The sequence below is a fragment of the Rhea americana genome, unplaced genomic scaffold (genome assembly GCF_003343005.1).
Source record: "Rhea americana isolate MKP2758 unplaced genomic scaffold, rheAme1 scaffold_98, whole genome shotgun sequence".
NCBI lineage: Eukaryota > Metazoa > Chordata > Aves > Rheiformes > Rheidae > Rhea > Rhea americana.
Genome location: NW_028187177.1, coordinates 3,418,024 through 3,432,343, shown reverse-complemented (window position 1 = coordinate 3,432,343; position 14,320 = coordinate 3,418,024). Strand labels below are relative to the sequence as shown.

The window sequence follows — 14,320 nt, the reverse complement described above, 5'->3', positions numbered from 1 at the left end:
GAGGCCCCGGGACCGGCCCCAAGCCCCGCGCCCAGCCGCAGGCGCCCTCCGCCGAGCGCTCGCCCCGGTGTCGGAGCCGGGGCGGGGTGGGACGGACGGACGGACGGATGGACGGATGCGGACGCCGTCGGAGGACGGTCCGCCGGAGAACCGAAGCACTTCTCAAAAGTTAGAAACGGATGGGAGGAAGGGCTGGAGCGGAGCGCCGCGGGCCGGCCGAGGCCCCGCGCCTCCGGGCTGGGCGCCGCAGCGCTCCACGCGCGCTGCCCCGTGCGTCCGGGGGCTCCCGCGGCCCCGCCAGTCCCGCTGCCAGTGTCTGCTGCGTGCGTGCGTGCGTGCGTGTGCGTGCGTGCGGGTGCGCGTGCACGGGCCGCCGGGCAGCTATACCCTGGTGGTGGAGTGTGAGTGCGGGAGCCCCGTACTGTTGAAGCCGGCAGCGAAGGTGTTGTAGGGGTGCAGGGTCTGCAGCCCCACGAGGGAGTTGGGGATCATGGTGATGGTGTTGGGCGTCATGAGCGGGATGTCATCCGGGCTGCGGCGCAGGGTCAGCGTGTAGTCGGGCAGGGCGGCGAGGCGCAGGGCGTCGTGGGGCGGCACCGCCTCGCACTCGTGGTGCGCCTGGCTCACCTGCAGCGAGGGCATCTCCTCGTCGGGCGCGTGGGCAATGTCGTTGGTGGCGCTGCGCTGAGGGCTGGGCTGCCGGTGCGTGTCCTGCCGGCGCTTGTCCTTGCGGTAGTAGAGCGCGGCGAAGGCCAGCACGTTGAGGAAGAGCAGGGAGGCACCCACGGCGATGGTGACGCTGAGCTCGGTGGAGTAGTCGCGTGGGTTCTCCAGCAGCGTGCCCGCTTCCTGCTCTGGGCTCCACTTCTCCTTGCCGTTCTCACTGTTGTAGGCGGGCGAGATGGCGGGGCGCTTGGTGGTCCAGATCTTGCCRTTGGGCCGGCGGGTGATGTGGGAGTTCTGCGTGGTGTCGGGCGGCGGCACTTTGGTGGTGGTGGAGGTGTAGTGGAACATGTCGTGCAGGTTGTACAGGTGGGGCACCAGATGCTTCCAGAAAGCCACCTTCGTGGCCCGGTAGTGGTCGCGCACTCGTGGCTTCAGCCCAATGTGCAGGTACAGCTGGTCACGGGGGTTGTACTTGGACCAGGCCACCTCCTCAAAGCGGTTGGCCTTGGTGTGGATGAACTTGGTGTCCTGGGGGACGGGCTTGTTGGGGTCCCTGCAAAACACAGGCAGAACAGAGCTACAGCACCAGGGAAAGCCAAGAGACAAGCACTGCCCCAGTCTGTATGAGACATGGGGCCACCCAACAGCCTGCCATGATGGCTGCTCGCGAGGAGCAGTGAGGTGAGAGATGGGAGCCCAGGGAACCTCGTCCTGGGCTGGCCAAGCTCTCGGCTCAGCAGCTTCTCACTACGTGGCTGAAGCCCTGACCCAGTGAGGGKGAAGCTCACGAATCTCTGAGCAGGAGGATTTGGTGTCCCACACTAGGTCTGACACTCCTCCTACCTCCTTGGCACAGCACCTTCCTGAGGGGGAACCGCAATGAGCACAGCTCACCAGGCGCAGCACCGATCCCCCACCCGGCCACAGCCCTGCTCACCCCGTCTTGGCAAAGTTGGTCCAGTAGGTCATCACCACGGCGCTGAGCATGACGTCATTCTTGGAGAAGTTGCAGGGAAAGAGGTCTGTGGGGCCAATCATGGGGATCCCGAACACATAAGGCACCTCATCCCCGTGGGCCGCATCAGACCATGCAGGCTTCATCAGGCTCTGGCAGTGGTGGTAGAAGGCGTAGAAGTAAGTGGGGGAGCCATAGCGGGCATGCAGGTCAGCTGTCACCACTGATGGCTCTACCCACTGGTGGTCGGTGAAAAGGGCCACCAAGGTCTTGCGGCGTGTCTCAGGGTTGTCCCTGTCGGCCCAGTCCGTGTACATGAACTTGATGGTCTCCCGCAAGGTGTCCTTGCCCTCGGGGTAGCCATACAGGTTGTCTACAAAGTTGGACACTGAGTAGTCAAAGTCGCTGCCTGAGACCCCATCCTCAGGGTCCACCACGCCCTCCACGAACTTCAGACCCTCGCCCTGGTTGACGCCCAGCATAATATCATAATTGAGGAACTCGCCCTGCTCCATGAGGATCTCTGGGTCATCTGGGATCACATCGCCATCAATGACCGGCCCAAAGGCCACGTGGTAGCGGGCTGGCTGGATGTCTTGCTCCACCAGCTCCTTGGCACTCTTCTGCCGCAGACAGTCCACCATGTCCACCGTATCCAGCACGTTGCAGCCCACCTTGTCGGCCAGCATGCTTGTGTACTTCACAGGCTGGTAGTTCACTGCCCAGCTGGACAGTGCAGAGCCGCTCTGGATGATAGCTCTCTGGAAGAGACCTGCAGGGACAGGCAAAGAGCGGAGGAAGCTTGTGGCCAGGTGGGCCCAGAGCCACCCCAGCACCCCRTTGCTGCAATCTGGGACACTGTGGAGGAAGTGCTGGTGCCTGCAGACTCCTGCTAGGACCCAGCATGCAGGAGCCCAGCTCAGGACATGYGGAAAAGGCCTGTGCGCGAGGGTGGGCCTCCGCAGATGCTCCCGCTGGCGCTGCAGCCAGCTTGGGGCCCCCGGTGCTGCTGACAGGACGATGGCAGGCCATGCACGCGGGCTGTCGCCAGCGCTGCGAGGTGCCGGGGCTGGCGCGGGTGAGGGATCTCGCCGCCTTGCAGCCCGGGCTCGCTCTGCCGCGGGGGGTCTGCCCTCGCCGTCGCAAGGACGCGCTGCCACGTCGCAGGCCCCCAGCGGCAGCCCGGGGAGGGGACGGCCCCCGCCGCTCCCCGGCCAGCAGCTGGGCTCCCGCCAGGCAGCAGCGGGAGGGTTAAAGCCTCCTCTGGGGCCACTTAACCCTGCATGTCCCGCCCCGCCGCTTTGCCAGGGTCCCCCTCGCCCCCCTCCCCGCCGCTTCCTGCCCAGCTGGGGCTGCTCGGTGCCAATCCGGGCCCCGCAGGAGCGCGCTGCCAGACGCACAAAGAGGGCCTTTCTGCCACCGGGAACACAGAGGGAGTGGACTTTCGCCCTGGAAAGCGGGGCCACAAAGGCCCTGGCCCAGGCGGAGGAATGCGTGGCTGGGCTCCAGCCCCCGTCAATGGCGCTTGTGCTGGGAGTACAAAGGGCTCCGAGGAAACGGAGCCTCCGGGGCGGTGAAAGGCGAGCCGGGCTCCGAGTGCACCCCGGGGTCTCTGCTCTGCCCGGTCCTGCAGCCCGAGCTGCACCCGAGGGCTCGCTCCCCGCGAGAGCCTGTTTCGGGCGTGACTCCTCGGCCGGCGGCGGGGCYCTGCGTGATGCGCGGGCAGCGCGGCAGCGCGGCGCTACACGGCAGCTCCGTGAAACGCAGCCCACCGGCGCRAGCCGCACGGGCTCCCCGGGCGCCCAAGGCTGCGCTGCTGTGCAGGGGAGCGTGCACGCTCCTGCAGCAAAAGTGCTCGGAGGCTCCTGGCTGAAAGCCTTGCTGTCCATAGCTGTGTCTGCACGCACTGCCCTCGCTCTGCCAAGTACCTGAYGTACAGTCCCATGCTCTGGGACAGAGAAGTCACAAGCTCTGTTTGTCACCTCCCGGCGCCCTGGAAAGCAGTGTCCAGCCTGGGCCTGGCCGTGGGCTTGCTTGCTCAGCGCCAGCTTCCCTGTGCCAAACAGCCGGGATGGAGGGTTTCCCTGAGCCTTGCTGGGCTGCTGCTCCCAGATGGTTCAGTCCCAAGACAGCAAGTCCCTTTACAGACCTTTGCGATAGCAGCAGCGATTGCTCCCCGAAAGCAGCAGGTTTCTCCAGACAAGCCACCGGGCTGGGCTCTGCCCTTGCCCACCACTGCACGGGGGGGGAGCACGGGCAGCCGGCATCGCCCGGGAGCCAGGAGCATCCCTGCTCGAGCCCCTCTCCAGCCTCTTCCCGGTGACCCTGCACAGCCCATCTTGATGCAGGAACGCGGCCGGGCGCATCCCGCAWCCCACAGCGAGCTGGCTGCCGCGGCGCGCGAGCTGCGGTGCCATGGTTACGCCGGAGGGTGACCGTGCTGCAGGCTGCAGCCAGATCCTGATTTCCCCTTCGCCTCGCACGTAGCTGAGGCTGGAAAGCACCTTTGGGGCGTCTGKTACAAGCCCTGCTCAAAGCAGAGCACGAAGGCACCGTCCAGCCGAGCCTGAGCACCTCCAAGGACAGAGATGCCCCCGCAACCCCCCGCTTCAATGTCCGACCGCCCTCAGGGTACGACATTTTCCTAGCAGCTGATCCCAAWTTCCCCGTGGCAGCTTGCAGGATCTCACTGCTCTCCTTCCTCCCACAGCACCCAACCTAGGGACCCTTCGCCTGCTGGCACGGTGGGGCCATTTGCCACCTCGGCTGGGTTTGCTCCTCGCTCTGCCCTGTGCTCGAGGGGGTTTCCATTCCGGGCTGAAGGAGCTCAGCAYGTCCTGAGCCCTCTCCTGGGCCCAGATCTGCTCTCCTGGACAAGCCACCTGGCCCCGGAGCTGCCCGAGGTGAGAGGTGAAGAGCCAGCGACCACCGGCAGGCAGCGAAGGGCGGCAGCCCTCGAGGAGCGGGAGATGATAAGGCACAGGAGCAGGAGAGCTCATCCAGGAGCAAATGCTGCTGTGCCTGCCGGGAAGAGCAGTGGCACCGTGTCCTTGGCGAGGAACCACCCTGACTGCAAACGATGAGGCTGGCAGGGGAGCCGCGGGGCTCCCCGGCAGCCAGACGCCGCGTGCGCCGCACCAGCCTCCAGTGTCTGCCTCTCGCAGCGCCTGGCAGAGCAGGCACAAATTAGCAGTTTCATTAATAGCTCTTGATCGCTACGAGTTTTATTTTGATCCGATAAAAACACACCCGCCTGGTCTACAGGCTGCGCCTCGACATCGCTTCCCTGGCGCGCTCCAGAGCGGCTGCCTCCCCGGTCCTTGGGGAGACGGGTGCTCCGGAGCAGGGTCTGGCTCCGGTTGTTTTACGTCTGGTTGTTCTGGTGCCAACGCTGTAGCAACAGAGAGCTTCACCCGTCTCTCTGTGTTTGCAGCCAGCGAGGAACCTGGGGCGCTCAGGACCTTCGCGATACAGGCTGGGGGCCCCGAGAGCAGCCGTCGGATGCCTGGACGGGGCGGTGGAGAGGACGGCACGCAGGCGCAGGGTTTGGGGGCAGAAAGCCTGGTGTCGCCAAAAAGGGGCCACGGCAGGGCTGCAGACCGCAGGCGCCGGCGGGTCAGAGGCGGCCCCCGTGCCCCGCCGCCGCGGCACAGCGCCAGGGCCCCCTCCCAGCAGCACYGGGCAGCCTGGCACAAGGCCCTACAGCAAATTAATGGTAAGAGCTGCTGCCATCATGCTCCAGGTAAAGAGCAGCTCTCCTGTGCGGCRCGCGGCTGCCCGGCTGCGGCCAGCAGGGCCCATTGGGCATGTGCAGGCTCCGGGAGGCAAGGGGGGGGGGGTGGAGGTGAGCCGGCTGGGACCATCTGGGCAGGCAGAGCACACAGTCATGCTTCCAGAGAGGCATCACCATCTGGCTACAAAAACAGTCTGCAGCTCTGGGTCTGCTCTGCCAGAACCACTTGATCCCAGAAAGGAGGCCCCCAAAGTGAGACCACCTTCCTGAGACACCCGCCTGCCCCCAGGCCTCCTGTGATGGAGAGAAGCACCCTAAGAGGCCCTGGGAACACATTACACGTGCCTTCCCCCCTCCAGCCTCTCAAACTCGGCATGGGCATGGAAAATCCTTTTCTCTTCATAGCAGCTTTCAGTCTGCAAAAGACTCCTCATGCTTGCGCCCGTGCTGCCCAGCGTCTCCTGTGCAGATGCAGGGGGGCACACAGAGCACCGGGCGCCTGCACCACCCTGCGTGCGCCCGCAGCCAGCACGTCTGCACCCAAGGCTCAGCAGTGGCCCAGAGCACCCCCCTCCCCGCACGCAGGTGGAGCTCCCCTTCCGCTGCTCGGAAACGAGGTCTGCATCTGGTAAAGATCTGCCCTTGCCTTGTCATTACACAATGCTTAATTCTCCAGCTAACCGTAAGCAAATGATCTTCTGGCTTTAGCTGTTCGAAGTGTCTCTTCCTACGGGCTGGGGAGCAGGAGGGGCTGAGCTGCTGCCTGCGCAGACGGGCAGCGGCGGAGTGGGCTCCTGCGCCCCAGCGTGGGGCAGCAGCCTGGCTCCGGGGAGCGGAGCAATCCTACCCTGGGAATCCCAGAGCGGCAGGGCAGCCCTATTGCTGCTCTGCTCCCAGCCCTGCTGCCAGCCTCGTAACGCAGGCGGAGACTCTGCTGCGGGACTGCAGTGATGTATCCTCTTGCGCAACTCAAGATTTCTGTGTTCTTGAGCTTATGATAGTCCAACRTCCGCTAATGCTCGTACATGAAGAGGATGGGGCAGCGTTCCCAGGAGCCTCCYGCTAGGAAGATGCAAAGGAGGAAGCTCTGAAGGGCACAGAGGCTGGCTTCAGGCACACAGCACTAGGCAGCAGGAACATGGACGGAACACAAGTGTCCCAGTAACTTTACCTTTAGCTTCTCTGTTTCCAGACCTTGCACCTCTACATCTTTATCAACATCACCTTCACCCTGCTTTACTCACACATCCGCTCACAGCAGTGCAATGATGATGCTGATGGCAGAAGAAGCAGGCTTAAGGGCAGCGTGGCAGGTCTCGAGCTCCTCAGACCCAGGAGGCCTGGGACTGCTCACAGGGGAGCACCTTTGGGAAGCTCTCCTCACTGCAGAGACATCCTCATTAGAGCCTACTTGTAGTATCCCAGTAGAGGAGGCACTGGAGCTCCTCTGCTTAGTCTGATTAATGGGTCCTAACAGAGATGACACTGCGGCATGAGCAACACAACCACAAGCCCTGCAAGGTGCCAGCGTGTTGCAGGTGCCTTCCCCAGCATACCCCCTGCCCTTTCAATCTTGGACCAGAGCTGCCTTTCTGCCCAGCGTGCCAAGCCAGCATTTTCTGACCTTTCCAGCCTCCTGGCCTGGCCACGGAGAGGCTGGCAGCCAGCTGTGCCACATGTGCACCCCAGTGACCTGCAAGGATGAGTGCACAGGCACAAACAGCGTGTCAGGCACACTCTGTCCCTGGGGAAAGGCTGTCACCTGGAAATGGAGAGCAGCACAGCACGGAGCACCGCATGTAGTGCAGCACTTCCTGCCCCTCAGCASAAGCAGCACGGCAGCGGGGCGATCCCACCGGGCTGCTCAGAACGGGCCACGCGYGACCCCAGCCGCGCCGTGTCGCTGCGTTGTAGGTGATTGACCGCAGGGGCACGATACGGCAAGTCATCTGCAACGGCAGCTGGACAAATCTGGGAGAAGGCAAACTTAAGACAGCTGTTTTGGGATTGCTTTTGGATTTATGGTGAGCTGTGAGTTTTCTAGGATCATTATGCCTGGTTTGGGATTAGCAGAGCGCCGCAGTTTGCTCTCCACTACTAGCACGTGCTYGGAAGCTCTTCCATGCGTTAGAGCAGCTAGCACCAGCCTCGTGGTGGACGTGGTGTGCAGAAGCTACATTCTCTGAATCAAACACAGCAAATCAGACYGTGCTGCTGGTGCTGATGCAGGTACCTCCGTAGCAGCCTGGGCTGAGATCACTGCTGCTTTAAATACCAGGGCAATCAGTCCATCTGACCAGCTCTCAGGATTGGAGGAAAGGGCGACGAGCTTCGGCAGGCAGCCCGGCCTGCGTCAGCCTCCTCCGATACACCCTCCGCCATGTGATCGGCCGCGCTCCCTTTCTGAAGGTTGCCTTTATGCCTGCGTTGTTCCACAGCCGTCTAGCAGGGCTGGAGCACTTCCCAGCGCTTTCGAGCGTCATTTGGCTTGCGCTCGCCCGTGTTTCTGAGGCAGATTCACCTTTGTGCCCACTGCTCCTACGAGCCCTTTGCCCTTCCTCTCCCCGCACCACACGCAGGGACCCGGCGTTAGAAGAGGCGATTGCAGGCAAACTCATCACACCCCCGCTGACCAAGTCGCCAGTGTTTCTTGGCAGCCTGGTCCCCCGTGGACCACGCTCAGCACACAGTTTAGGCTTTGCCCCTGCTACTTCCTTTAGGAAGTTTATCCAGAACTGTGATGGTTAACAATTTTTTCCCCAATTTTCAATGTAAATTTATTCACAGGTGGTTTATATGCATTTGCTCTTCTGCCAACACAATCCTTTAGCATAAATAATTCCTTTCTCTATCTAGAGTAAACACTCTGCTATATTTACAGATACATCTCCCTCCCCGCACTTTCCTAGCCTAAACAATTCCAGCTCTCCCAGCCCTCCCTCCTAAGATGGGGGCCTCATTCCCTGCCGCCCTCACGTCCATCTTTGCCTCTATTCCCATCTGGATCCCCTTCCCGTGCCCGAGATCTGTACGCCGCGGTCCGCGTGAGCTGTGCCATGCCCTGCRGCCCGTGCGCACACGTGCGCGCGCACACAGGGCGCCGCACGAGGTGCCCCCGCCTCTCCCCACGCCGAGGTGCCCCCGGTCGCTGCCCTGGGGCCGGCCGCCTCTGCCCGGTCGGCACCTACCTTCCGAGTGGTGGGAGAGGGTGAGCAGGCTGACGCAGGAGGCGCCGATGCCGGAGCCGAAGACGGTGATGCGCAAGGGGTCTCCCCCGAAGAAGGCGATGTTCTCGCTGACCCAGCGCAGCGCCTGTATCTGGTCCAGCAGCCCGTAGTTGCCCTTGGCGGCCTGGTCGCCCGTGCTCAGGAACCCTGCGGGCCGAGCGGAGGCCAGTTAGGGCGGCTGCAGGAGGCAGCAGGTTGCTTGCTCTCCCGCCCTCGTCCCTAAGCYGGGGTGAGCTGCTATGGGACAGTGTCCTACCACACCACGAAAGCCCCATTACAAGAGTCCTGTGCACCCTGTGGCCTAGCAGGGACATCTAATTCCTAGCTCCAGGGGTCCTCTCCACTGCTCGCCTTGGGGCGAGAGCCTGGGGCTCCAGCTGCAAGCCCCCAGGAGCCTCTCCGACTGGCAGCGAGCAGTGACGGCAGGATGGGCTCTTTGCACAAAGCACTGTCCCACCGGCACCACCACCTGTGCTAACCACAGGTCAAGRTGTCTCACGCGCCCTCCAAGGAAAGCCGAGCAAGTGCCAGCAACTGCAGGCAAGCAGCGTGCGCGCAGGCAGCGCTTTCTGAGGACCAGCRTGGCCTGGAGGAGGCTCTACACATGCAAGGAGGTGGGCTGGGCAGAGAGGAACCGACTGCAGTTAAGAGCAAAAGCTTTGAGTGTGGAAGATTTTACTGAGAAATGCTTTGAGCAGCAAAGGTAACACCCAAGATAAGCTATCAGTGTTTCATTTAAATTGACTCAATGCAGGAAGCCAAAGTGGTGTAACTGAGGCAAAACCCAGCGCGGTAACGCTGGTAGGCGGGGAGTGGCACGAGCTGCTATCTGGCACCAGAGGTGCTGCAGGGCAATGCAATGCAGCACCTAAGTGGAGATGACGATAGCATCATTTAAGTCTTATTTTGTATTGTAACCTATGTCCCTAAACTTCCACCTATCAGTCTTAAAGACCTAACCTTAACGCTTCTTAAAGAAACCCTTCTTCGTTTTTACTGTAAAGCCTGTTTCATACCAGCAGCCCATGTCAATCTTGACCAAGCTGCGGACCTCAGGCTGTCTTCCCCGACACGGTACAGGGTATGCAGGCTTCCAGAGGGATGCGCTGCCCCAAACACAGGATGGGAAACCCACTTGCATACAGAGAGCTTGGTGCCAGTCTGAATCTCTAGAAAGAGCCTACACTGCCAGCGTCATGGCTTGGGGGCAGTTCTTCCCAAGGCGAACCTGAACACTCCCCTTTCCCCTGTCTGCTTCGGGAGGCAGCAGCAAAGTGCCCCCAAGGCTCCAGGCAAACCCTACCGGGTCGCAGCCCACCGGGGATTTTCGGCTGCAGCAGGCCGGGAGACGCGTGATGCGGAGGGCTGAGCACATCTCCTGTGCCGCAGCAGGAGCCAGCTGGGCATCTCCTGTGGTTCCCCAGGTACCAGCAAAACTGCCCCTCGCCCCTTCCTAGTCCCTTACTTAAAAGAKGCTTTCGGACACATGCATTTCCCGTAAAGGGCAAACAGTGCTCCCAGAGCCTGTCCTGATGCCAGGCGAGGGCTGGCTCGATGCACATGTGCTGCCTGGCCTTCTTCGACAGCATCTATGGAGCGGTGGGGACCACCGCGAGGCAAAGAGGCACCCAGCAGGGGCTCAGATGTGGCACAGCCCTGCACATTGCTCCCACAGAGGACCTGTGCGGTGCCCACAGCGCGCACATGCCACACCGCTGCTCCTCTGCTCCGCACACAGGCTGAGGACCTCGCTGGTGGCCCCCAGCGCCGAGACCCTCCTGGGGGCTCCCCGGCACGGAGGTGCTGGGGCAGCCCGACGGGGCCCCTCTCCGCACGGCCCGGCGGGGCAGACTCGTGCCCCGGGCGCTCGCTGGGAGCACAGGCGAGGGTCCTGCGCGGAGCGCTTCCCACGCCTGCTGCGGGCACGCTGCCACACGATGGCAGCCGGCGAGACGCGCACCGAGCTGTCAGCAAGCAGATGCACGCTTTCAGGAGCGCACAGCCTCGGGCACGCCGGGCGTTGCACACGGGAACCTGAGCCTCGGCCCAACCGGGCACAGCGACTCCGGGAATTGTGCCCAGGTCCTGGGATCGGGCACACGTGGGTCTGAGAGCTGTCCCTGCAGCCAGCGCGACGCACAGCTGCCCCGGTCACACGCAGCGCTGCCCCACGGCCGGAGAGCCATCGCCCTGTGGAAGCGGCCTCGGACGGCAGCACAGGCTGCTCCGGCACCTGGCCGAGGCTGCCGGCAGCAGGGCTGCGGCCTCCTGCCACAGACACGGCTGTGGGGAAGCGACGGTGCCCCTGGGGAGAGCCCATCGACCGGCCCGGGAGGCGGTATGTGCCCGGGAAGGGACAGCAGATAGGTCCCAGGGGCAGCGAGGCAGCACCCGCTGGCAGCTCGCTGCTCCGAGCCCTCTCAGGAGGAGATGCTGGGTAAATACATTTATTATTTATTTAACCACAGACCAATATTTGCTTTCAGCTGAGCCAGGTTGTGTAAATGAGCCAGTGTGGCCCGTGCCAGGAGGCAGCTCGCATGGCRAGGGCCTGCTGTGGGCGCTGCCACGTGGCACCCCCTGCTCAGCTGCCGGGACGCGAGGAAGGGGCAGTGCCCAGAGCGCGGCCGCCCGCCCCCCGGGCCCGCTCTCACCCCAATGGCCCCAGGGGCGCAGCCCCACCATGCCAGCAGCCCCCTGAGTTGTTTCTTTCCCCCCCCAATTTTCCATTTTTTTCCAGTCCTCCAACTACAACCACCCGCCCGTACCGAGCACTCCAACGCGGTAGTTGAGGGTGATGACGATGACGTTCCCATAGCTGGCCAGCACGCTGCCGTCTATCATGTTCCCCGTGCCCTCCATGTACGAGCCGCCGTGGATATACACCATCACGGGCTTGGCCCCGCTGTCCCGGATGTCTGAAAGGAGAGGAGGTTAAACACAGGACCCCGCCGACGGCCGCGGCACCCTGCCCGAGAGGCAGACCAAAGACAAGGGCAATGCCAGCTGCCAGGACCGGGGAGGGGGCGGCCAGCACCCTGCTCCAGCGGCCAAACCCGGAGGCCTCCCGGTGCCCGGAGCCAACCCCGGCAGCCTGGCTCCGGGTGGCGACAGCCGCTGGCCCCGTCCCAGCACTGCTTCCCATCYGAGGGAGCTGCCCTGGCTCTCGGCACGTGCGGCAGTGGCGGCTGCGCGCGGCTGCATCCCAGCGGCACCTCTGCCGCGGGAAGGGGGTCACCRAGCTCCGGCAGGCTGGGGCTGGCCCTCGGCGCCCGGCCCCAGGACGCAGCCCCGCGTCCCGTCTCCCGCTGGACCCAAGTCCTCCGCTCCGGGAGTCCTGGAAGCTGGCATTGCGGAGGGGCAGGGCCGGGAGGGGTGTGCAGGACCTGGAAGGCGAGGGGGGGACACTGACGGGTGCTCGGCCCTCGGATCCTCCCCCCACCCCTTGCACTTTCTTGGGGAGGCAGAAAGCTGCCGGCTGCCTGGCTACAACCCCCTGGCACCCCCGTGCCCAGACACAGACATGGCGATGAGAGGCAGACAGTGGTGCGCGTGTGCATGTGGGGAGGTGACGCGGGGACCGCACAGGAACGGGTCATGAGGAATGGAGTGAGGATGGGGGAACGGGGCCGCGCGGGCCGGGGCGGAAGGACCCCCGGAGCCCGGGGTGACGGAGGAGCACCCTCCTCCCCGGAGGCCGGCCACCCCTGCAGAGCGGGTGGCTGCAGCCGTCGTGGGGACCGTGCCGYGGTGCCCAGCGCTCCCTCGGGCTTCGCTCTCGCGCCCGCTCACCGGCGCCCAGCTCCTGCGGGCACAGCCGGCCCCCGGGGCGAGGTGCCAGCCTCCAGCCCTCGGCCGCGGCGCCGAGCTGCCCCCGGCCGGGCCACCAGCTCCCTGAGACCGGCCGCCGCCTCCGAGGCCCTCCGTGCCCGGTGACCTCCCTGCTCTCCTCCGCCTCCGCCTCCCCTCGCAGGGGCTGCCTGCCAGAGCCGCTGCCACGGGAAAACCTCTGCCCGCTGCCCGGCGCAGCACGGCCAGCGAGGCGACGCCGCGGCCCTCGGCACCGCTCCAACTCCCAGCCCACAGGAGCACCAGCGCACGGACCTGCGCCCTCTCCTCCCTGCCCCACGCCAGCATCCAAACGCAGAGGAACGTCCCCAAACCAGAGCGGCAGCAACGTGCCRGAGACATACCAGGGAATAAACGGTTCCTAATGTTTGCAGCACATCTTACAGTGCAGGGGTTTACCACGCYCAAACCTCTTTGGAGGAATTCCAGTCTATGCCCTGGTACGAGAGGTCCTGGGGCACAGGTTACTGCGAGAAAACAACAGACACCACCACTGCCAGAGAGCAGCTTTCATCTCGGTTCCAGAACCGACGTGCCATCTGCCAGGAGGTGCTTGAGCTGCCCCAGGACTCCCACAGACTGGGAGGGTTCACTGTCCCCAGCACGTCACGGCTGCAGCCCGGCAGACCCTTCCTCCCACCTCCTCTTCCCGKCCCTGCGACATGACGGACCGAGGCCAGACCCTGCGCGCGAGCGACCCTCCGGCACTGAGGACCAGCCTGTCCTGCAGCTTTCTCAGGCCTGCCGGGGACCTACCATCGCCCCCGTTTGAACCGCACTCACCACACCCGGGCTCAACGGGGGTTCTGGCCTCATTTGCACTGGGAAAACAACAGGACAACGTAACCGAAACYGTGCTTGAACCAAGCCTTGAAGCACAGCCAGTTGCGCGGTGGGGACGAGCGCGGCTCGCGCTCGGGCGCCGGGCTGCAGCTTGCCGCCCGTGAGCCGGCTGCTGAGGGGCTGCGGGAGCAGCAGCGCTCCCCCCTCGGGGCAGGGCTCCCACCTCGGGCCCTCTGCTCCTGCCCCGCGTCCCCAGCCCGCCAGCCGGGCGGGAACCTCGGGGGGTTCGGGATCTGCTCGCGCTTGGCTCCTTACCGCGGCCGGCCCCGGGACAGCTCAGGTCCCGCTCCCCAGGACACGGGCCGGAGCAGGGCTCCCGCGGAGCCGAGCGACGCCGCCGCTGCTGCCGCAGCCGGAGCAGCGCGTCCGGCCCAGCCGAGGCTCTCCAGGGCGCTGCTCCCCGCCGCCGTGGCCCGAGCGCACAGCAAGCGCTCGCGAGAGAGCCAGGGCGCCCGCTGGCCCGGGGCAGGACACGTCCCCTGCGGTGCCGTGCCGTGCCGCGCGCGCGGGCCGGGCGAGGGCCGAGGGGAAGGTGGCTGGCTCCGTAAACGGCACGTCGCCGAGTCTGCAGAGATGAGAGGCTGGAGGTGGAGTATGACCGGGCTCGGGGTGAAATGGGCCCAGGTGTCCTAGGGCTCTCCTGCTCCCAAGCTGCCATGCTTCCTCCGAGCCCTCGCTCAAGCGGAGCGGGGCAGCCAGCAAACTTCGCCTAAAGCGGATCCCCCCCATGTGTGTGTCCCCCCCCCCCAAAAGGGACGGGACGGGCCTGCGCGGCCCTGCACAGCCGGCCCCCCGGCCCCCCGCCCCGCGCGGCGGCCCGGCGCGGGCGCACACACACACACGGGGCTCCCTGGCAATGGCAGCGGATGGCGGGCAAACGCAGCTGCTTTGCGTGGGTCATGCAGTGGCAGCCTCGAGCACGCAAATACCTTCGTCTTCATCCCCGTCATTATCCGCTAAGTCCTCGCCCTGTTTCTTAGCGCTGGCTCCTAGGGACCAAACACGAGGAGACAGAACAAAAAGAAAAGAAAAGAAAAACAAAAAACA

The 14,320-nt window shown here is 64.5% G+C and overlaps 1 protein-coding gene across 2 annotated transcripts in view; it reads right to left on the bottom strand.

Moving 5' to 3' along the window:
• Positions 1-271: 271 nt before the first annotated feature.
• The window catches only part of NLGN3 (neuroligin 3), a 25,046-nt gene continuing 10,997 nt past the window's right edge, over positions 272-14,320 (bottom strand). The window contains exons 2-6 of one of the 2 annotated variants that reach the window (XM_085325485.1): positions 14,203-14,262; positions 11,350-11,499; positions 8,543-8,728; positions 1,604-2,393; positions 272-1,219 (exon numbers count right to left, since the gene is read on the bottom strand). In XM_085325485.1, coding sequence (XP_085181611.1) covers positions 382-1,219; positions 1,604-2,393; positions 8,543-8,728; positions 11,350-11,499; positions 14,203-14,262 — 2,024 coding nt within the window. In that variant the 3' untranslated portion in view covers positions 272-381. The remainder of the gene's footprint in view (positions 1,220-1,603; positions 2,394-8,542; positions 8,729-11,349; positions 11,500-14,202; positions 14,263-14,320) is intronic. The other variant, XM_085325484.1, reaches the window with a different exon arrangement.